This window comes from Diadema antillarum, unplaced genomic scaffold (assembly GCF_040938485.1).
Source record: "Diadema antillarum isolate AM-2024a unplaced genomic scaffold, OU_Dant_1.0 scf00000045, whole genome shotgun sequence".
Classification (NCBI taxonomy): Eukaryota; Metazoa; Echinodermata; class Echinoidea; order Diadematoida; family Diadematidae; genus Diadema; species Diadema antillarum.
Genome location: NW_027270934.1, coordinates 1,103,804 through 1,128,858, shown reverse-complemented (window position 1 = coordinate 1,128,858; position 25,055 = coordinate 1,103,804). Strand labels below are relative to the sequence as shown.

General features: G+C 39.8%; 1 protein-coding gene across 1 annotated transcript in view; it reads left to right on the top strand.

The window, feature by feature from the left end:
• LOC139714907 (intermembrane lipid transfer protein VPS13B-like) overlaps window positions 1-25,055 on the top strand; it is a 66,914-nt gene that overhangs the window by 8,402 nt on the left and 33,457 nt on the right. Inside the window, exons 7-21 of the mRNA XM_071626555.1 lie at window positions 281-438; window positions 983-1,159; window positions 2,116-2,243; window positions 3,452-3,630; window positions 3,997-4,113; window positions 4,393-4,563; window positions 10,492-10,680; window positions 11,184-11,350; window positions 12,137-12,374; window positions 13,186-13,409; window positions 19,034-19,451; window positions 20,104-20,215; window positions 20,955-21,752; window positions 22,885-23,094; window positions 24,355-24,469. Coding sequence (XP_071482656.1) covers window positions 281-438; window positions 983-1,159; window positions 2,116-2,243; window positions 3,452-3,630; window positions 3,997-4,113; window positions 4,393-4,563; window positions 10,492-10,680; window positions 11,184-11,350; window positions 12,137-12,374; window positions 13,186-13,409; window positions 19,034-19,451; window positions 20,104-20,215; window positions 20,955-21,752; window positions 22,885-23,094; window positions 24,355-24,469 — 3,401 coding nt within the window. The remainder of the gene's footprint in view (window positions 1-280; window positions 439-982; window positions 1,160-2,115; window positions 2,244-3,451; window positions 3,631-3,996; window positions 4,114-4,392; window positions 4,564-10,491; window positions 10,681-11,183; window positions 11,351-12,136; window positions 12,375-13,185; window positions 13,410-19,033; window positions 19,452-20,103; window positions 20,216-20,954; window positions 21,753-22,884; window positions 23,095-24,354; window positions 24,470-25,055) is intronic.

Below are 25,055 nucleotides of genomic sequence, written 5' to 3'. Positions count from 1 at the left end.
GCACATTTGTGACAAATCTGTCATTTTAATTTTTTGCCAATTATGTTAAACTGTCATCACACATTGTCAAGACATTGTACTATAAACCTAGTAAGAGAACCATGCATTATGGCGGAGGCATACCAGTCGCCATTGTGACATTTCTGGTTGTTGCTATTTGTGTGTGTGTGTGTGTGTGTGTGTGTGTGTGTGTGCATTTTGCTGTTGTTATCATCTGACCCTGAAAATTGGTGATTTAACAGATCTACTAGTTGATATCGTGATTTTCTTACTACCACAGAAATAATTGATGAGACACGGCCTGTCCCAACCCAGGAGCAAGTCTCTGGATTGGAGGAGTTTGTTCCACTGAGACACACCCACTTAGCAGTATTAGGGTTAGAGGTCAGAGTACACATCGCCGAGCATGGTCCGTATGACCCCACCGGGACTTCTGAGGTATGCAACTAAATTACCCAATTTGCATTTCTCGTTCTATAACATTTTTTTTAAACAGTTTGAGTCATTTCTCGTTCTGTGACATTTTGTCCTTTTTTTTTAACAGTTTGAATGGCTAATCTAATTTTTTTTTTTTCACCATAACCTACCTCTTTTGACAGCACAAAGAATTGTAAAGACATTAAGATTTTTCAAGGAGTGCTTAGTGGGTTTGCAGGATGCAACATTCATTTAGTTTCTTTATCATTAATTTCATCAATTTGATTGAAAGACCTGGCTGCATGACTGAAGAAGACCAAGCACATAACAGTTTTGAAAGCCGTGTATGTGTGTAAACCTTAATCAGTGTCAAGGATTTTGAGAGCTGAGATCTGTGCTTGTTCTTGTCAATGAACTGTTTTTATCTTTTCTCTAATTCATTACTTGTCTGTATAATGCAGATCTATGTCATAATTACCTGTTTTGCCAGTTAAACGTGCATGTGTGATTTCATATCACAAATTACTTTATTCCATGTACCCTGTTGTTCCATCTGATTCTGTAGGAGAGATTTCCTGTAGTCCCACCTACTGACACCCCTGTTGTGAAAGTCACATGCCAGAGGTCAGATTTTCAAGTGACCGTGCCAATGTATGCCAGAGTTCTGGTGAAAGCAGCAAGCAAGGTCCTACATCCCAGCAGTGCCCTTATGCACTACTGCTACTCTCACACCAGTCTGAAGGTATTCTATGCAGAAATATTTTGAATCATTGAATTAATGAAATACTGTAAACTGTAAAATTGTACCGTTATCCAAAATTGCGTGCTCTGCAGGAGTTTGAAAATATGCAGGGTCTAATTCTGTTTTTTTTTTTTCAAAATCTCTGGAGATGCATTGTCAAGATTATCTGTTTTTCAGCAAAATTCACTCCCTATTTCAATTTGAAAGCAGTCATTGATTAGAATATCAAAGTGGCCTTTGAACCACCTTAAAAATAGTAGAAAATGCATATAGAATATGTAGAATAGTAGAAAATGCATATAGAATATGTAGAATAGTAGAAAATGCATATAGAATATGCATGTTTTATTTTCAAATGACAGGATATTATCATTATGGTATACATAGTAATGCATAGTGAGATATGCTGAATCAACAGATTATACTTGAAAAAAAAAAGATCACATTAAACCTTAATTACCCACTATTATGATTGCTTAAGTTGATTAGTTTTGGAATTCAGTAAAGGCTAACAGTGACATTTTTTAGATTGCATTTTATTATTATTGACTCTTCCAGTTCATGAAGGTCGTGGTAATGTTTTCAGGAGAGAGAAAAATGGAACTATATCCACAAGTGGTATGTGGAGAGTACTCAGTAGTAGAGTCAAGATGCCATTAATTTTGTGTGTGTAGGCTGTGTCTTAGTTATTGTTGCAATTTGAGTCAAAAGACGTACTACGTATACATGCCAACTAAATGGACATCCTCAAACACAGGGGTAATTAAAACCTGTTATCAAAGGAAATTCATTGCGGAAAGACATTGTATGTAATACTCTATTATCAGAAAGTAAGCCATTCATAGAAGACATTGAATGAGCACTACAATAGCAGTGTTGTGATTGTGGCATAATTATGCAAAATTTGGCTGGCTCATGCTTTATTTGACACAAAGTCTTCCTTTTTTCCCTCCTAGGTGTTTGGTCTACAGGTTGGTCTGACCACAGACCCTACCCCCACTGGCCCTGCACCTCCCTACCATCCCCTGCTCCAGCCCTTCAGCTTCGCCGGTCTCTCCAAGTCTCTGTGTATGCAGATGTACTGGTTAGTAGTCTTTTCTCCAAGTTTAAAGTTCACCAACACCAACCGTGATTAACCCTTTCTATGCTAATGAGTGAAATGTCTACAAATTTCACATACATGCATTCGTATGGACAGGAAATAATGTGGCACCTAGAGGGTTAATGAAAATGAAACCTTCTGTGTGTTCATCATTAGGGTTTTTAATTAGGTGTAAAAAACATGCTTTGGGTTTTACAAAAGTTGCATCTACTGCCCAGAAGTGTGAGAAATAACACACACTGTGCCCTACCCTTGTTTAGTGTTATGAGAGAGAAGGTGCATGCTATTCAGGGCATCAATACTAAATGATTGTTTTCAGGAAAAAGGAATGGATGACCGAAAATTTTCAGAAAACCTTAATGAAATTGCTAAAAATTGATATAATTTTAAAGCAATGCTATACAGGTGCTGTATAAGCTGTTATTTTTGCGAGGGTTTAATTTTCGTGAATTTCGAAAATCACAGTTGGACGGTGAATTTAACAACAAGGTAGTAGTGCGCTTGTTAGGGCCTCTGTGTCACTTCGCGAAAACAACATCTCACGAAAATGTCCCTGACCCCTCTCACTCGCGAAAATATCTGTACGCGAAAATAACAGTGTATACAGTAATAAATCAAATCAAGTAAAATTAAATCAAGAGAGTTTTGGAAAAACTTGGCATCTCTTTCACAGTACAATGTAAGCATACATAAAATGAAATGCATACACATTATATTTTAACAACAAAAATCTCTACACCACAAGTTAAAGTTTTGCATTCATAGTACTGACATAATTTTTTATTCCTACAACAAAAGCGAAATAGGGAATCATCTGGCATGCCTTTATCCATGTCTTACTGTACTTTTTGAAGAACACAACCTTCATCTGTTTTGTTTGAGTTTGTGTCAATTGTAGTATCCTACTTTTAGCCATTAACATACATAAAAGATCTATTCGACCATTCAGAACAAACCTAAGGTGTATTAATTCTCAAATAGATGTCCATGACCAGTTATGTTCATATTGTTTGTTTGTTCATCGTCCATCTGTGACTCAAACAAACCTCTGGTCCTACCTGTATATATACTTATCAATGAAGCCTTTAGCTATGTTTATGCAATAGCTGTGTACCTCTGTGGTGCAAAGTTTGAAATTTCCGTAAGTAATGTTGCACAGACATGTTCTTAACTTGACTGAATATTCACAGGACTGATCCAAGTTTAGTGAAGTCAGAAATGATGCTTGAAGTTCCTGCTGTGCGGCTAGACTTGACCAAGGCTCAACTGCTGCTTCTGTTGGCTATACAGAGAAGCTGGATGGGTAGAAATTGCACAAACACCTGGCTGCAGGAGACTAGCTTGATGGAGGATGTATATTCAAACCCAGGTATGAGAGATGAAAACAGGCTTGCAGAGGAATGGGTGTTGAATGTCCACTCCTTCCTCACTTCATTCCCTAGGATTTTTATGTTCATTTATTGGCATGGACATCTTATTTCAGCATAATTTATGACGCCAGAGATTTCAAAATTTCTAATGTTCTTTCTGCTATAGTAGGGAATACGAATGAAATTCTTGATGCCAAATATTAAAAAAGAAAGATGGTTCACCTTTTTCATGAAAGGAAGGGAAGCAAATGATGCAAAACTTTGGAGAATATTTCATTGTGTAGTCATCAAGGATGATTATTCTCTTGATCCCTGGCTCTAGGACCTTCTGTTCCTCAGTTCCTTCTGTTTTTCTGTTTGTCAAGGACAAGCTGGTGTCTTAGTCTCCTTGTCCAGTCTGGAGATGAGATATGCCACTAATGATGATGTCAAAGCTGTGACAGGTAGCATTGGCCAGTTTCAACTTTCACTGAGAACTCCTGGTGAGTAGCCTATGAAATCTGATACTTTTAGAACATGTGCATCTTGCATGAAAACTGTATGCAAGAAATAGATATTGATTAAAAAAAAAAAATTTCATATGATCTGTTCCTAATTTTGCCATGACTAGTTTTCTTTTTGCACTTTTGAGAAAAGTAGAAAGTGTGAGAGGAGAACATTTCATTGCATGAGTATCACTCAAATTGTGATGTACGGGTTTTTTATGCATTCTTGACATGAGGTATCTTTGTTGATTTCACTGCGTGTGTTGTGTGCACCAGGTGATGCTGTACCAACTCCAGTATTCCAGGGACCACTGCAGACAGACAAGCTACACCTGACAACCAGTATGACACACCCGCCAACCAACACCAGTGGTATGAGCTCCAGGAGCAGCGATACAAGTCTTTTAACATTTACAGTTCAGCTCCCACAAAAAGACAGCAAAGCAGGTGGGTGCTTGAAGACATTCAACAGATCTCTTCGACCAGTGCTAGAACATTGTACATGCACATAGCCTAGTTTATACACCATATATTTATTGAGTCTTATTTTCACATACTGTAAAACTAGATGTTTTCGTGACATGAAATTTTCACAAGTTGTCTCTAACCTTCAATGCATATAATTCAATTCAATTCAATTTTATTCCACATGCTAAAAAGTATACAAAAAAACACAAGTACATGTACATGGACATAACATATATTGCATATTAGGTTTACATAAAAAACAAAAGGAATGATGCAAACAGCTATAATTAGCATGCGTGGGAATCAGAAAAGACCATATAGGACTTATCAAGGCCGATTCCCTTACAAATGAGGCTACAAATTGCAATCAAAGATATACATTTTTAGAATGAATCTATACCATTAGAAATTATACACAAAATTGCAAAAAGGACAAAATACACAAAAGAGACAAAACAAAACAAAGCAAGAAGGCAAATATCCCAATAATTATTCAGCTGCACTTTGGATTAAAAACATTCTATATCTACGTTTAAAAGATGATAATGTAGGACATTCTTTGATAATAGCAGGTAACTCATTCCAGGACTTAGCTCCAATATATCTAATTGTAGTCTTTGAAAATTTATATTGCAAAAAAGGTAAACATATGTTATTAGCACATCTTGTGTTATAACTATGGACTGCACTATTTTGAACAAATAAGTTATGGAAGGTTACAGGTAAAACGCCTCTAAAATATGAAAACATAAATATGGCCACTTGTAATTGCACTATTTGATCAATTTTTAAAACTTTCATTTTCTTGAATAATGTTGCAGTGTGCTCAAAAGGGCTTACGTCACAGACTATTCTTATTGCACGCTTTTGTAATAATAACACACGGTTTAATAAGTACAATGAAGTGTGACCCCATACTATTGCACAATAAGTTAAGTGGGGGGAAATCATTGTGTGATATATGGTTAAAAGAATCTTTGAAGGAAGTGCATATTTCAAATAACTCATAACACCTACAATTCTGCTTATTTTCATACAAATATCATTTATATGGTCTTTCCATGTTAAACCATCATCAATTATCACACCAAGAAATTTAATATTATTCACTTGTTTAATTTTAACATTACCTATATGTACTTGTAAAACATTTTCATCTATTACCTTATTCTTTGTTTTAAAAATCATATACCATGATTTTTCTATGTTTAACACCAGGCGATTTGCAACAAACCAAGAATATACTTTCTTCATTTCTGTGTTAACCATATGATTGACTTCATGAACATCCCGACCAGAGAAAAATAAGTTTGTGTCATCTGCAAATAATATAGAAAACAAAGTAGGACTTACAAATTGCAGATCATTGACAAATAACAAAAAAAGGAGGGGACCCAGTACAGAGCCTTGTGGGACGCCTGTTTTTACATAACACAAATCTGATTTTATATCATTTACAATTGTATATTGTGAACGATCTGATAAATAACTCTTAAACCAATTCAGAGCACTCCCTCTTATTCCATAATATTCCAATTTAGTAATAAGTATACTATGATCTATACAATCAAATGCCTTTGTTAAATCTAAAAACATTCCAACCACAAACTCATGATTTTCAAATGCATTTGATATTATTTCCATTGATTTGAGTAATGCCATATAGGTGGAATAACCATGTCGAAATCCAAACTGCTGATGATATAAAATATTATTGTTATCAATGAAGGATATCAATCTAGCATAGACTAATTTTTCAAACAATTTGGTGAAAATTGACAACAGCGATATAGGTCTATAGTTTTGTAATTGGTGCTTATCCCCCTTTTTAAAAACTGGAATTACCTTTGCAACTTTAAGCTTCCGAGGGAATATACCATTTTCCAAAGATGAATTGAATATTGCACATAAAGGTTCCATTACAAAACAAATAGATTTCTTAAATACATTGACATGGATATCATCGTCACCAGGACTTTTGTTTATATTCAGATTACTTACAATGGTCAATATTTCAGCAGTTGTGATAGGTTTAAAAAACATGGATTGGCTTTGTGCAGGTTTGTGCAGGTAAGTATGAAAAGATTCAGATGAATCATATACGTCAGAACTAATATTGCTACCTATAGTGCAAAAATATTCATTAAAATGTTGTGCGACAGACTCTTTATCATCAATAAGATGACCATTGATTTGTAATGAATCTATACAGTTACTCTGTCTTTGTTTATTCATGACATCATTTATGATAGACCATGTTTTCTTTAAGTTCCCACGCACATTGTTAAATTTCCAATGATAATATTCACGTTTTTTCTTACGTATTTCCTTATTTACCATATTCCGATATTGTTTGAATTTCTGTTCATTATTAACACTACGATTCTTAAGATACTTACGATACAATAAATACTTCTTTTTACACATTTTCCGTAGTGTACTATTAAACCATGGTTTATCCTTCTTTTTCAATCTGTGTACACACTTCTGCAATGGAAAACACTCATTATAAAACAAGAGATACTTGGCAAGAAAGGCTTCAAATTGTTCATCCACACCATTTCTGTTTACAACGTGTTCCCAGTTACAAGTTCGAAGCATATTACAAAAATACTGTATGGAGGAGTCATCAAAGACACGTTGAAATCTGTTGTGATCTGTATTACTCTTACGACTGCATCTTATAACAGCAAATATCGGTAAATGGTCACTTATATCACATGTGAATATCCCTGAGACAACAATATTCTCTAACTTATTAATAAAAATATTATCGAGGAGTGAAGATGACTGTGTTGTTATTCTAGTGGGTTTTGAGATTACCGGAGAAAATGAATATGACGAAAACATATCAATAAAGGAATCAGAAAACGACATAGATGAAAGTAAATTAATGTTGAAATCACCAGCCACACAGCAGTTTTTCTTTTCCCTCATAATCTTATGAAAAGGCAATTCTAGGGCATTCAGAAACTGGGAAATAGATGCAGCAGGTGGCCTATATACAACCATTACAATAATATTTTCATTATGACAGCATATTTCAAGACAAACTGTTTCAATGTTTTCATCAAATAATTCCAAATCTTGTCTTCGTTTAAATTTTAATTCACTACATATGTAAAAACCCACTCCTCCACCACGTTTATCATTACGTCTATTATCTATAAATACATAATTTGGTAGTAGGCAAGATGAGTATTCTTGTGGCTTAAGCCAAGTTTCTGATACGGCAATGAGTGAAAACCTATGTCTGAAAGTTTGTAAAAAAGTGTCCATATAATTAAAATTCTTCTTTATACTTCTACAATTAAAATGACATATCGATAAATAATTAGTCGTATCTAAATCATCCACAAGATTATCAAAGTCCATTGGAAGATAATAACTACAATCATGTTCAAAATATCCACTTTGAATATGCTGGTTGAAGTTACCATAACAGTTTGGGCATTGCACATTGCTATTATCCAGATTAAAATCAATTTGCCGATGACAAATAACACATTCATGTACAGACTTAAAAGACATTAGAACAATAACAAATCTAATATGTTAAAATGAAAGAAGCTAAAAAATATAAAAAAGCACAGGGTTTAAACAAAGGGTAATACAAAAGATGATGCCTGGAGAAATAGTACATATCATATTGCAGCTGTAATACTATAAAATCCGGTGTGGTGACAGTATATAATCATATGTAAATTTACAATTAAAAGAATTCTACCTGTAAAAGCTCAGCTGAGTTACATTCTATCCAGATCGCTCTTGTTGTGGATTTGCCTTCGCATCGTCTTTCCTCCAGATGTTTTGACAGAGACCAGGATTCTTCCGTCTACTGACCACGCAGCGAGAATGTGGCTGTCTCTTTTTTGGCTGGCAAGAAAGGCATCTTGAAGGAGCTTCCTGTTGATGTCTGTGAGGTCCTCACAGATGCTCACACCGGTACCCTTAAGTTTTCTGCGATTCCTCAGCAGCTGTTGACGATGCTTGTATGATGTCAGCTTCACGATGATTGCCCTTGGTCTAGCTGTTCCATGGCGTGTTGGTTGGGCGTCTCGATCGCGATAGATACGGTGACTGCGGTCAATATCTTCAGGTTTCAGGTCGACGTCGAGTTGTTGCTTGGCAATGCGGCATACAACGGTGTCTGTGCTCTCATCGCTGGTTTCGGGGACTCCAAAGAATCTCACACAGTTTCTACGGGAATATTGCTCCTGTTTGTTGAGCTGGGATTGGAGATTCCTGATCAGCTGTTGGTCTTTCTCTGCATCAGATTTCAGCTTGGCAGTTTCCTGCTGAACAGCTTTGACCTTTTGCTCAAGATCAAGGATCAGCCCATCTTGTTTCTCCACTCTTTCAAAGAGGTGCTGGAATTTGGTTTCCATCACCTGTGCAACTGCCTCCTTGATAGCTGTCAACACGTCTTCATCCTTCAGCGCATCTTTAATAAGGTTCTTTGTTGATCTGGTAGTTGACATGCTGTTCAGGGTTGAGCTATTCAGAGAACAATAATGTCCTGCACAGCTGGATTGTTCGCTCGGGAATTTGGTGGAATGACTTGAGTATTGTATGCAGTAGTCGGTAGTATAAGGTAGTGTACCTTGGCAAGACGGAGACTATTGCAGCTTGAACTTCAGTATGTGGGACTACACAAGATTGCTGAGTGAAACTGGCGATATCAGCGAGCAGGTCTTGGCAAGAAATTAGCAGTTGCAGGATAAAATATATTCTATAAAAACACCACAGTGGGTTCTCCAGGCACCAACAGATGTAGTGTCATCAAATCATGGTACTGACAGTCTTCCAATCAAGATGAAATTAGTCCATAAAGTAGAGATCCTTCCTGTTGCTTCCTGACAGTCAGCCACCATAGTCAATATAGTCAATGTAGTCAATATAGTCAATGTAGACAATGTAGACAAGAACTTTCACATGCATTTTGATTTCGCGAATCTTGGCTCTCGCAAAATTCGCGAAATTAAAATGCACGTGAACATTCCTCATTTTACAGTATCATGAATTCCTGACAGTTTGCTAGTGGTAAAACTTGCGATTGGGAAGTAAAGTAATGAACAGAGAAATGTTTGCATGCACATGGCATTCATATCAAGATCAGAGTTCATATTTTCAAATGTTGTTCAATTTGCAAATAGCTCCCGACTGGTTAAATTCACGTAAATAAAAAAATCATGAAATATATGGTGTTTATAGTATCTGTACGGTGATCAGAGCGTGCACTCAAGAAAATGTTCTGATAATTGGTTGGTGTGTGACGGGGCGATGAATGTCATTGTGAGGTGTTAATGCTTGTGTGTCTGTGTGTATGTGTGCTGTAAGTGGGGTTTGTTTGTGTGTAATTGATCAAAACATTGAACTTTATGTAGTCAGACACGTCTACAATGACCACTTGGGGGATAACGTTGGATGTGGTCCTGACGGGCTGGTTTGATGAGTAGCCATTATGAAAAGAATATATTCTATCTACAGTGACTGCTCAAGGGAAACATTAGATGTCATTATACACATATGGTCATTGTAGACAGTTTTGATGTAGTAGCCATCTTGATAGATATTATCATTGTCCCATAGGAGTATATGTACACCATGATACAAAATATGTATACACCTAAATGAAGTCATTTGTGTATTTAAGCTAATTGTCCTGCCATTTGCCTTAGCTGTAAAAATGTTTCAGGGGAATTTGTTTCATTCAATGTCTATGATGAAAACTGGGTAGATTGTTCCTACCATGAGATGCATCTATTTCCAATGAAAGTCGCTCTTATTCTCTCGTCACATAATGTATGAGTCACATGTTTATACATGCTGTTTCAAGTGACTAGTTCCAAGAAAATGATTTTTTCTCTTCCCCCCCTCTTCCAATCTGTAACAATTCCCATCCAGGTTCTCTTGGATGTGTGTTAGTGAAGCTGGAAGGGACAGCGTTGTGCCTCGACCCAGCCCTCTACGCATGGCTGCTGTACCAGCCAGCCAGGAAGGTGTTGACCAGTCCTCCAAAGAATGCCACCCATAGCACACACAGGAACGAAACAACAGGAATCAAGGTGCCATACAAGCGGTCTTCATCTCAAGGCAAGTTTATAAGAAACTGATTTCTCAAGCTGAATCCAAGAAGTGCAGTTAATTTGTCAATTATCGATTTATCGATTTTCAGTCCTTAAATTTCTGTAGAATAATTTTACATTATTTCAGTACACTGAAATCAGGTGGAGATGTTGTACTGAATGTAGATGTATGATTGTATAACCACAGAAAGATGATATATGAAGATATGATACCGAGTAAACATCAAGACACAATGTGTTTTGATACTTCTGGTTAATAGAGATAGATTTAGTAAAAACCTGATAGACCCAACTTTGTCACATTCACTCTCTGGTACAGAAAGGGTTCATGGAGGAGTTTTTCCTTGATATTTTTATTGGGACTACCCAAACAGGGCAAACACAGGCTTATGGCAATGACTTTATTTTGGAAGAATGAAAGCCCGAAACTCAGTATCATTGTTATCATTTTCACAAAGTTTTTTCTGCATTGTTCTGGTGCATTTAATTTGGTCATTTGTTATCATTTAGGCTCAGGGATACCTAAGGCACCAAAGAGTGGTTCTAGGTTCAGCAGGCAAAAGTCTGTGACAGCAACTCCACTAAATGAGGACACTGAAGCCGAGGCAACTGAAGCTAGCAGCCAAGCTTTCCCAGTCATTGACCTTATAGTCAGACTCAGAGATCTTGTGTTTCAGGTATAGTAGAAACCTCTCAGCTCTATTTTATGATAGTTTGTCATTATGTGTGGGATTGAGACTAATTTTAAAGGCAACTTAATCTTTAATGTATTCTGATAACATGAACAATATACATCACAAATACATTGATGACATATATATATTTTTTTTTTAATCCACTTTGCAGTTCTTTTTACAACAGTTGGGTTGTTCATAATGCTGAAGAGTTTGAAAAGTGTTAATTTATTTCAATATTACATATGTAGGCTGACAACTCTTCTTTGTCTCAGCACGGGATTGACTTAAATGTGACATCTTCATTTGTGACTTGGTATATATGCAACACTGGTGAATATTTAATTATGTCCCATTTGAAAATTAGCTACAAACCTCAGCTCTTACTGAAGCTGAACCAAGATCAATAGACATCACAGACTTTGATAGAAGATGCATGTCTGTATGAAATGCGCTGTGGGTTGTTAGTTCCTTCAACAGCAAACACACAGGCACACATGTATACAAATACAAACAAGCACTTTTCAAATGCTAGTTCTTTGTTATGCTCTGAGAATACCTGGGCTGAGCTAGAATAACTGAACATTCAGGAGAGCGAATCATGTTTTGGTTGGAGAGTGTGTGATGCATTGCTTTTGAGAAATGAAGCATTCAGGACATGTAAGGAATGATTATTACTCAATTTATTTTTGACCTCCCCCATTCATTTTGTAAAACTCAGGAAAAAAAAAAGACAAACAAAATGTTGCCTTCATTTCAGTTTGTTGTTTCTATTCTTTTTTCATCTAGGTTGATGTCGAGCCTTGTATCATTGCCTGCCCCACAGAGCACATGGACAACATTCAGTCACCTACCACTACCATCCCACAATGCATCATCGATTTGGCCAATCCAGGTCAAAGGTCAAATGACCAGTCCATTTTAGTGGTCTGTGTGCCTTGCCTGTCTGTCCACAGCTCTGGTCACAAAGCGGTTGACCCGGCCAAAGACATTCCGCTCACCAGAATGGATCTCCCACAGGAACTAGGTACCTGTTACAAAGTACTTTAATGGAACAAGATATAATGATTAGATTTAAGTTATTCCCTTGTGTCATGTCCTATAGGAGTGAGGGCTACCATTGATGCATTGTAAACTTCAGAGGTCATAATATGTTTCACATGCCAGTTCTGATTCTAGAGAGGTAGGTAGCATAAAAGCAAACATGAGATCATGACATTTGTAAAACATTTCACCATACTATGGGAAATGAGGCAGTTAAACAGTGTGTGGGCCATTCCATATGTTTGTTTGTTTGTTGTCAGTGTTCTTTATGGGGGGAAGAGGAGGGGGAGGGGGAACATGTAATGAGGCAGTACCATGAGATTTACACTTACATTTCTGTCCCTATTTGGGGGGGGGGGGGGGCTATCTGGGAAGTATTATAATGATGCATAGTGCAATTCATCAATGGGTGCAAAGTTCTTCAAAATACTTCTGTATTCTTCAAACTGATGGCATGCAAAAACATAGGCAATGGTTTGCATAGTCTCATAAAGCAGGATGATATTTTACAAATATTCATGTGGGAGAATGGTTTTATTTGAGGGGGGGATGGGGATAAATTTAAGAAAACAAGACTGTCTTTTCACAGATGCTTTCTTTCTTCTTCTTTTTTACTTGCTTTCAAGCTAGGCACCAAGTTATTATTCCAGTGCCATGCTTCATTCTACAAAAAAGAAATAAAAAATAATAATAATAATAATGAAAATGATAATAATTGTCGTATCTCAATTACTGTTTTTATCATTCCTTTTGTTATGAAAGTTTCACTTCCCAATTTGTTCTTGTCCTGTCAGGTGAGAAATTCCCATGGACCATCAAGGCAGCCAACCTGTCAATCTACACCGTCCACCCTGGTCACCATGTCCACTACATGCTGAAGCCCATGGCTGTCTCCACAACTCTGGCTCTGACCGTCGGCCAGCAGCCCCCCTCAGGTGCAGCTGACCACCAACCCACCCTCGGACTGGGCATCCACACTGATATGCCATCAGTGGTCATCAAGTGCTCCTGCAGCCAGGTATCTTAGACCATATGCACCCATTCCTGACACCTTGCCCCAAAATATATGTTTTATTACAATATAATGTATTCACTTTTACTCATATGATTGACATAATCATACCTCTTTTTAAGAGTGCATATTGATCTATTTTTATTTCTGGAGGTCAGACTAAGTCATTTAGAATCTGCACAATTGTATATTGATATCCCGCTCACTATCAATGTATGTGTGTTTCTTTCTATCCATACATCTATCTAAGTATATGTCCGTCTATATCATCTATCTATCTATATATCTTTCTATCTATCTATCTATCCATCTATCTACCAAATTCTGTTTACCTATATACCTCTCTTCATGCATGTTAGCTTATACTTGAAATGTAACTTCAAACCCGTATGTATTCATAGCATTTAATCTGTAGATTTTATATCGTAATTTCGTGAGAGATTACGTCATATATGAGAGATCCCGCTAGTGCGCGCGCCACTCAATTCGTTAGTCGCCGCCATCTTGCTAACACGCGAATTTCTGTGCATCGGAAAATTCGCCGGAATTGCACTTGAAAATTCAAGTTTCGTTCGAGTTGGATAGACATAATAGCTAAAGTTACCTCAACGGGAGGTTTTGCCAGGTTTTTTCTGGTTTTTACGATCATTCTTCAGCTGAACAGCAACGGAATTTATGTCTTCGACCAACGTTCCAAACGTGGGCGGCGCAGCCGCACCACCGCTGCTGACAGCAGTCGCGTCCCCGGCAGCCACCGGCGGGGGTCGCGGAGAACAACACGCACAAGAGTGCAAGCAGAAAACTGCGACAGCCAAAGGTAAAACGCCTACTAGAGCCGGCAAGGCAGGTACTAGTAATAGTACTACTGCAACTACAAGCAGTGCTAACCCTAGTGGTAGTACCGGTGCAAACAAAACAGTGAAACCACCTGCCAAACTGGCCTCTAAAGTTTCAACTTTGGAGGATAGACTCGGCAAGCTTGAAGGCCAATTAGCCGTGGTTGTTCAATTTGTGGAGGCACAGTCGGCAAAGCAGACACCAGCCCGTGAAGGCGGTGGCAATGGAAAGAGTATCAGGACTCGTTCTGAATACTCCCCTTCAGACTCGGCAGATACTGACTGCCATTATGATGATGAATATGCGGCACCATTTCTGGGCCGAGATATGGATGAACACTCTGTGATTATCCAACCAGGTCAAGGGGATAGTTGTCAGGATGACAAATTTGATATTGAAGAAGGCGAAGTTCCCCCTCCTGTAGTGGAAAAAGTTCCAAACATTGCAGCCAAATTTGCTGTGGCTGAGGAAGTTGGTTCCCCCATTGACCCAGAAATTGCTAAGTCTACAGCCTACCTTCTGACCCACCAGCTTGAGCCCAAAGTGGTAGATGAAACGATCACTAAATACCCCATTCCCAGCAACTGTGAGCTGGTGGATGTGCCGAAAGTCAACCAAAGAATCTGGAATGGGCTACCTGCCTTTTCAAAGACACGAGACCTCAAATTTCAGAGACTCCAAAAGAATCTCACGAGAGGCATCAATGCCTACATACATACAGTGTCAGCACAGGATATTACTGAACAGCAACAAGATGCACTAGCACTTCTGTGCAGTGCAAACTTTGAGCTAAATTCCTTATGTAAGGAATTCATGAAACCAGACATTGGTTATCAATTCCAACATCTCTGCAAGCCCTCTACACCGGTCTCCAAATTCCTTTTCGGTGACGACCTGGGAAAGCAAATGAAAGACATAAGAGATGAACAAAAAGCAACTGAGGGTGTCCTCAGGAGTGAGCATAGCAGACAATACAAAAAGCAGCGTTTCAGCCCATATGACTATGGCAGGAGTGCATATGGCAAGGGCAGGAGCAAGATTACATCAGGAAGCTCGAATTTGCCCCAACAGTACCTCGACGCGGGCTGGACTACATCTCGTGCAAGCACAAGTGATGTGACTAGGCCTACAGGTGCAAAAGGACCGTGGACTGGAGCTACCAGCCATGCTTTTTTAGGCCAGCGCCCCAAGGGGAGAGGGAAGCCGCTAGCTCCCCACACCTTCACACATCCCAGCCAGCACCAACCGCACTGTGGGAGCAAGCAAGGCTCAGGGATGAAGAGAGCACGATAACCTCCAGTTCAACTGACGAGGTAAATATAACATCCCTTTCTAGTGATCATGCAAAGCTATGTCATCATGATAATGTAGAACCTGTGGTAGGAGGTCGACTGAAGCAATTCCTCCCAAAGTGGCGCAAAATTACTTCAGACCCACATGTGCTAAATGCTGTAAGTGGTTACAGGCTTGAATTCAGTAAAGAGATGGGTGCACCATCTAGAACTAAACCCCCTTACCTTTTTCGATGTGATAAAGCCGAAGAGGCTGATATTGATCTCGAAATTTCTAAACTCCGTGACAAGGGAGTAATTGAACAGTGCCAGAGGGAAACTGGAAAATACGTGTCTAATGTTTTTACACGGCCTAAAAAAGATGGGGGTACACGCGTTATCCTAGACCTGTCTGATCTCAACAAACATCTCCAGTACCAGCATTTTAAGATGGAAAATATCCATACTGCTATTGAACTCATTTCAGAAAATAGCTTCTTAGCTTCAGTCGACCTTCGGGACGCGTACTATACAGTACCTGTGCACCCAGCACACAGGAAGTTCTTAAAGTTCTCCTGGAAAAATCAACTTTGGCAATTCAAAGTACTGCCTAATGGCCTGAGCACGGCGCCAAGGTTGTTCACTAAACTACTGAAACCTGCATTCACATTACTGAGAGAGCAAGGGCATGTAGTAATTGGGTACCTTGACGATATACTGATTATTGGAGAAAGTGAGAATCAAACTTTGCAAACGGTTTTGGAAACCACTAGCATCCTTGCACAACTTGGGTTCTTGGTACACCCAGATAAATCAGTACTATGCCCCACTCAAGAAATACAATTTCTTGGTTTCATTCTCAATACTCAGACCATGACAATTCGACTGCCTGATAACAAATCAGAGGAAATACAGTCCTTGTGCACTGAACTTATGCAAATAGCAAACCCCAGTATCAGGCAGGTGGCTAGAATTATCGGGAAAATGGTAGCATCATTTCCCGCAGTCCAGTATGGACAGCTCTATTACAGGGCTTTAGAAAGGGACAAAATCAAAGCACTCAAAATTAATAAGGGGCATTTGACAGAAAAATGAGCCTATCTTTGGAAGCAAAACGAGAGCTGCAATGGTGGATAGACAATGTGCAGTCTGCTTTCTCACCCTTACGACACCCTAAACCTATGCTCGAATTGTGCACGGATGCCAGTGGCAAAGGCTGGGGGGCATCTGATCATACCACCCATACAGGGGGTAGATGGAATGAAGACGAGCTGCAAAAAGCCAGGGAGAATAAGATTAATTATCTGGAGACCCTGGCTGCTGGCATGGGACTCAAGTCCTTCTGTTCTAATTCACAAAACATTCATGTCTTGTTACGGCTAGATAACAGTACTGCTGTTGCGTACATTAACAACATGGGAGGCATTAAATCCCTTGACTGTGATCGGGCAGCCCGAGAGATTTGGCAGTGGTGTGAAACTCATAAAATTTGGGTCACAGCAGCACACTTGCCAGGAAAGCTGAATGTGGAGGCAGACCGCATGTCTAGAAATTTCAATGACCGCACAGAATGGATGCTTGACCGCACAGTTTTCCAAGAAATAACCTCACGTTTTGGGACACCAGAAATAGACCTATTTGCCTCCAGACTTAACAAGCAGGTAGAGAACTATGTCACATGGCTGCCCGACCCACATGCCAAGGCTGTTGATGCCTTTACTCTCGATTGGGGAAAGTGGTACTTTTATGCATTTCCTCCTTTCTGCTTAGTTGCTAAGTGCATTCAAAAAATCAAATCTGATAATGCAGCTGGGATACTAGTAGTCCCAAAATGGCCAAGCCAGCCATGGTTTCCTCTCCTAAACAGGATGATGAATGAGGAACCACTTGTTATTCATAGGAGTGAATCCTTACTAACATTGCCAGTTTCTAACACTCCTCACCCACTTCACACTCAGATTGATCTTCTTGCTTGCAGGTTCTGTGCAACCCCTTCAGAGATGCGGGATTGAATGCACGGATAATTGCTGTAATGGCCTCCTCTTGGAGAAAAGGGACTAAAAAACAGTATGCAGTGTACATAAACAAATGGAAAGCATTTTGTGACAAGAAATGCAGCAACTACTTGTATTCAGATGTTCAAGCTGTCCTGGAATTCCTGAGTGACATTTTCTTTGAAAAAGGGGCAGGATATAGTGTCATAAACTTAGCACGGAGTGCTCTATCTTCATTTGTGATACTTCGAGATACTATGTTTACAGTTGGAAATCATCCCTTTATCCAGAGGTTTATGAAGGGAGTCTTTCAGCTACGCCCACCCAAGCCTAGATACATGGAAACGTGGGACGTTAACCTTGTTTTCAATTTTCTTCGTTCTTGGTCCCCAGCGCACGTATTGGACCTGAAAAAATTGACGCTTAAGTTGTGTGTGATTATTGCATTAATCTCAGCACAAAGGATTCAATCATTACACTACCTAAGCGTGGATGATATGGTGTTAAGAGAGAATGCAGTCACTTTTCACCTTCATGATCTCCTAAAACATAGCAAGCCTGGAAATTACTCACACACTGTCAAGCTCCAGGCATACCCACCAGACAGGAGACTTTGTGTGGTCAGGTACTTGCAGGAATACATCGGAAGGACCCGCAGGATCAGAGCTAGTGAACGGTACCTTTTTGTTAGCTACAAGAAACCGTATCACAGGGTATCCTCTCAAACAATCGCTCGCTGGATTAAGGAGGTTTTGGAGGCTGCGGGTATTGATACAGGGATCTACAAGGCGCACTCTACTCGGGCAGCGTCTACCTCCGCAGCCATTAAGGGAAATTTCCCAGTATCTAAGATACTTGCGCAAGCCGGCTGGGCCAACGAAAGAACCTTTCGCAAGTACTACAACAAGCCCTGTCCTGCTGAGAAAAACTTTGTAGAAACAATTATCAAAAAATAGACTGTGAAGCCCTAAGATTTGAGCAGACGTGTCTTGAACTGCCTGAACTTGTGAACTCTTGGAGACACAATATCTATGCAACATTCAGCCTGAATGAGAATTGCAATGGAACCTCTATCTAAGGTATGCTGCCTACCCCTTTTGGGGGGGTTGCCTCGAGAATGTAACCACTGGCTTCGAAATCTCATATATGACGTAATCTCTCACGAAATTACGATATAAAATGGAAGATTAAACGAGAACTTACCGTTTGAAGTTTAATATTAATTTTATGAGTAATTGGAGGGTGAGATTACGTCCCACCTCACCCTCCCCCAAATTTCAAACGGTAAATTAATCTCTCGTTATCTTCCTACATCAGTGGTCACATTCTTGCTTCTAATATTGAGTGGCGCGCGCACTAGCGGGATCTCTCATATATGACGTAATCTCACCCTCCAATTACTCATAAAATTAATATTAAACTTCAAACGGTAAGTTCTCGTTTAATCTTCCATTTTCTTGTTGTTTGACGGTGTGTTCAATCATTGTGTTCTGTTTTCTCTCATTCCTGTGAACTTTTAATTCTTCAGGTCACTCTGCTGTCCACTCTCCTCCACTCCTTCACATCGAGGCAGACCAAACTCCTCCAAGCCTTCTGGTTGGTGGAGCTGCAAACCCCATCCCACCCTCCCTCACAGCCCTCCAGCCCCAAGCAGGGCGGGGACTTCGCACTGACCCCACACTCCCCGTCCAAATCCGTGCCCCACCCCCCGGCAGCCAGCAGCCAGGCTTCCTCGGGGCAGCCGGACAGCACCATAGAGATGGAGAGTGAGTCGGTCCAGAGTGCCACCCTACACTCCAGCCGCCAGGGTGGGGACGGACCGGCGGGCAGGGAGAGAGAGGGGGGCGGGGTCAAGACGTCCGTCTGGGTACAGTGGACGCTGCACAAACTCTCGCTGGTCCTGTACGGGAAGAAACAGAAGACCGGAATGGCTCAAGATGAACTTGGTAAGGTGTCATAGGGAAAGCAAGAAATGATAGTAGGAACTCTGACTGACGAAAATTGGAATCTGGCAATTTTTTTCTTTAATATTCCATTTGGAAACTATTTTGAAATAAAAACACATGAATGTTTTGCTTGTCATAGTGGTGTGTGATATCATTTTGTACCATTGACTTCAAGGTTGGGGTATAAATGTTATGATACTTGTAGTTTTCTTTATGTTCACTAGTCCTGTAGTATTAATGAATTTGCTGTCATAATGCAGTCCAGTTACCCTTTACCATAGCATGTGCTGCCAAAGCCCTTAACTGCTGTGGCAGCTGTGAGCTATTTGAGGTGCTTGCTCAATTGTCATGACTGTGTGAAATTTAAAACACACGTATTCATCTCACCTGGCCAATCCTGAAAAATTAGCAGTCCTTGTGTGAAAATTTCCACTATCACAGTAGATTTATTTCCACTTTAGCCCCAGTGGGAGCTACTACACATTTTTATATCTTCATCTTTTCCAGCAAAACCAGTGCACACTATAGATACAAGAACTCCAGCCTTACATCAGAAATGAAAGTATAACAATGCTTTGAATATTGCTCTCTGAAAAGTTATCATGATTTGTTGTTGATAGGGAACAAATTGTTGGTGATTTTCTGTTGATAGTGAAAGTGTGTGCAGACATGGAGGATCTAGCGACAAGCATCGACATCCAAGACGTCTACTCCAAGGTCACCTGCAAAGTTGGAGTTCTTAATATCTTTCATTTCATCAAGAGGTATGAAGTCACAGATAGTAATAATGATGATGATGATGATGATGGTGATGATGATGATGACGATGGTGATGATGATGACGATGATGATGACGATGATGATATGATGATGATGGTGATGATGGTGATGATGGTGATGATGGTGATGATGATGATGATGGTGATGATGGTGATGATGATGATGATGATGATGATGATATGATGATGATGGTGATGATGATGATGATGGTGATGATGATGATGATGATGATGATGATATGATGATGATGGTGATGATGATATGATGATGATGGTGATGATGATGGTGATGATGGTGATGATGATGGTGATGATGATGGTGATGATGGTGATGATGGTGATGATGGTGATGATGATGATATGATGATGATGATGGTGATGATGATGATGATAATAACAATAATCAAAAATCACATTTGTAACATGCATAATACAATGTTTCTTAGCTGTTGGACCTTGATTAAACAACACATGAAAATGTCACCACACACTGGGATACGTACTAATATCTTTTTTTGCACTCAATGTACTCAGTACATACAGCAAAGTGGCAGAGTGAACTGATAGATGTTAGTGCAGTTACAATAGTCTCAGTGTCAAATTGCGAAAACAGCATCTCGCAAAAATGTCTGGGACGTCCTCATTTGTGAAAATATCTCTAAGTGAAAGTGACAGCATTTACAGTATTTATATGTGCTGTAACCAGATGATACTTTCTCCACAGAAATGAGGCGTGGGATCCTGGTCCATTCCAAGGCATGGTTCTCTCGTGCACGGATACTGTGGCACAGAACGTTGAGCTGGCCCCGCCCTTCAAGCGTCCCCGCACCAACTCCCAGCCTTCCAACCCATTCTCCCTCCATTCTAGCAAGGCAGCTGAGTCCAAGCAGACCTACGCCTTTCTGTCACTGACGTGGACCAGGGCTCTGGGAATGTCCATCGCGCAGAAGATGTTTGGGGGCAAGTTTGACAAGCAGGGGCACAGGGTGACCCCCAGCGATGAGTACGCCAAGCAGAAGCGCTACGTGAGTGAGGTCATTCTCTCGTCCCGATCGTTTGACCTGATCGCGTGGTGCCCAGTTCTGACAACAGCTCTGGTAGTCTTCTCTGCAACTCCCTTGGAGAGGAGAAACAAACAAAAGCTGGAGGATGGTTCCAGCGGCAGAACGGCTGTCCATATGGAAACCATTTCAGAACAGGAGGAGACCCTAGCACTGGGTGCAGCATCTGATGCCATGTCTTGGCGGAGTGTGTCCCAGCGGTCGGCCAGGTCCCTTAAGTCCGTCAAGTCCATCAAAGCGGCAGGGTCATCCCGAGTGTCCACCTGGTTGACCAGTGCCTCTCTGCCCCTCCTCTATCTGGACTGCCAGAGGATCAGGACTTTCGTGCCAGCTGGACCCTCGGCTAGTGTAGAATCAAGACTAGACCAGGACCTCTTCTTGTTCCAGGTCTCCCAAATCTCCCTTGTACCATATGCTGACAATCCTCTTCAGAGATTGGTGGTCAAACAAGATATCTTCAGGTATTCATTCACATTTCTTTGACGTTGAGACATCATGTCCAGGGTATTGAACCTTTTTTTTTTTTTAATTGAGTCTGGCCTTGACTAAAAATGATTTAATTTTAATATGTTATATGGGACCTTAACAATAACGCTCATGTGTGTTTGTATGAAAATTGCTGATGTGTATGATAACCTAAGATGAGCTTCATTTGTGCACACAGGCTCATAGAAAGCAGAAGCAAAATGAATAGAAGATACCTGCAGATCTAGGATTGAGTTCCTATACATTTTGACCATTTTGTCATGTTGTTGCTGCATAAGAGTTACCAAACACTTCAAAGAAGACAAAGTAGGGAATTATATGGAAGACCCTTGTACGAAAGTAAGTCTGGTCAAATTGTTCCCACTGACTGTCACAGCCCCAGCATGAAGCACCACTAGTACAGTTGAACCTCTCTTATCCGGCCTCCCTTTATCCGGATCTCTATATTATACGGACGCAATCTCGCCGTGATTTTTTTTTTATTTTTTAATAATTACGGAAGGAAAGGGGGATTCCCAACTCAATCTAACAATGGCGACCTACAGTCGACTTTGCCGAGCCGTGATGATCGAATTTTGAAGCGTCGTTTCATCGACTCGTACTGTTTATTTTCAAGATCTACTCGATACATTTCTTAATAATTATTTAGGTAAATCATCCCAAGAATTTGTAAAAGAAAATGATTTCATTCTTCAAACATGAACCTGTATTTTGGGGTCTGTTACTGAGTGTAACAATGAAAAGGTTGCAGTGTACACATTACTACATGTGGTACTACAATGGGCTACATCAGTACATGTGTATGTATATGTACATGTACAAACTGTATAAAGCATTGAGTCTCCCGTATCCGGCCAAATCCCTTATCCGGATGAGCCGCGGTCCCGACTTGTCCGGATACGAGAGGTTCAACTGTATGTCGTATCAGAGTTCACATTGTTTTATTTACAATCTCATCAGTGACTTCAAACTTTAGTTATTTCTTGCTGAGAGGCCTTTGAAATGTTGATTTGAAGGTGTGAATGATAATTATTTCTGGAAGGTATTGAAGAAAACATGAATTTAAGTTGATGGAGGTACTATTCTTTACCCCCAAAAATTGACCAGGAAAGCCGTCCATGCTGGCATCACCCAACACCCTGGGTCAGAGGTTGAGGACAGACAGTACCAACTGGACATTCATGGCATTGGTGTTAGTGTGACCTCGCTGGAGCAGGTCATACGAGCCTCAGAGCAGGACAAGGTCAAAGTGAGGTCAGGGGTAACGCTGTCCAAGACTCAGAACCCAGCCCTGGAGTGGAACTTGTCGCTGCCAAAGTAAATAGTTCCGTCCCATTTGGGTTGTCTTATTCCCTTCAAAAGTTTATCAAGTTCATCATGTATTTAAGGTTTTTAGTGCCTTTCCTGTACCTTACAAATGAAACAACTTGCATCACTGATAATATGCAGCAGTGGCTAGTGCCACCTCTATAGTATCAAGTATCCAAACATTTTAAACTGCTTGCATATTTGAGCTTCAAAACATGCGTTATGTGTCTTTTGTAAGATTGTTTCAAGTTTGACGTTTTTCATTTTTTGATAACATTACCGTGGTACTGTAAATGCTGCCATGGGACCGGCCATTGTGTCTCTGCTGGCAGATGTAGTCTTTTAGGACAACTATATGTGACCAGCTACAAAAAAAGGATCCGAAAGTCAAGGGAAGTTGATTTTCTGGAAATGACATGACATTTTTCCCTTACTCTTCTGCTTTCATTTCATATATAACACGACTCAAAAGTACTCGGTTGCGTAGATATTGATGATTTTATGAGACCATGTTGAGTTGTCTAGGAAATCAGTGTTTCAAGAAAACCGCCTTCAAAGCTTTCTTTCTGATGTTATCGTGATCAAGGGGAGGTATTCCAGTTTTCACCTCTTGACAATATAAGATCCGCTCAAAGCAATCTCCATGATGTTCATTCAAGCTTAACTCCAGCGATCTACGCACAACCAACCAGTAACCAGGATGCCATGCACTGACCAATAAGATCACTCCCTCGTTGCTAGGGGTGGAGTCTATCTGCAGCGCTAAATCCAAATCTTCGTTCCTGTTTCTTCATACTTCGTTTATTTTCCGATGAAAGTCGGAAAATTATGGCCCAGAAAAGCGCCAATTTCTTGCCTTTCCTTTTATCATTTAGCTTCGAAATTTCAGCAAATGATAGACGACACATTAGACTACAACACTATGCAAGCAACTGAAATTTGATATTTTTGACCGATTTTGATGATCTGATTTCAAACTTGATTTTCTCGTCTCAGCCGTCAGTGACTTTCGGATCCTTTTGTTGTGGTGGGTCACATATTTCTTGTTATTTTCTCCCAGCTCAGGTAATTTGTTCACATTTAGTATGAAGCTTGGTGTAAACCACTTCAACCACTTTGCAGTCAGTTAGGTGTTTTGGAGAAGGTTTTTATGTTTATTGATGCCATGAAGAAACACAAGAACTTAGACTTGAAACGTGTTGCGAATATTGCTCAACAACTTTGTGTTGTTGTATATTTGATGTATCCGTTTCCATGACAACCCCACAGACAAGACCCAGAACAGGTGCAACTGACCCCAGTGGTGCAGGAGTTTGACCTCCGCCTGGTTGTGGCACCAGCCATTGTCATGGAGAAACAGAGACCAGACAGGAATAAACAGATGGTAGGAATATCTCCCACTCATATGTCTGCTCAGGATGATATATAAAATGCATGCATATACAGCCCAACCTCTCCTATCTGGGCTCCCTTTATGTGGATATCTCTATAATCCAGATGTGATCTCGGCATTATTTTTTTTATTTTTTTCAATCTAATGATTGAAGGGAAAAGGAGGATTTCAAACTCAAACAAAATTCTGCACAAACTCACATAAATTGCATGTCTCATTGCCAACAAAATTAAAATACATTCACATCTAATTTTCATGTAAATAACATGCATTCAGACATTCATTACCTCCAAATCACTGCAGAAACATTGAGCAAATTACCAGAGAATTCTGAACGCAGACCAGCTGATGAGGATGTGACATATTCACCCAAACTTGATACATGTAAACTGTATATGTAGCTACCATTGGGTAGGCAGCTGCATGTATTAAACATTGAGTCTCCCATATCCGGCAAAATCCTTTATACGGTTGAGTGCTGGTCCCAACATGTCCGGATAGGAGAGGTCGGACTGTACTCAGAGTTTATTTGAATGCATATGTTATTGTGACCGTTTATATGTCTTTGATGACCCAC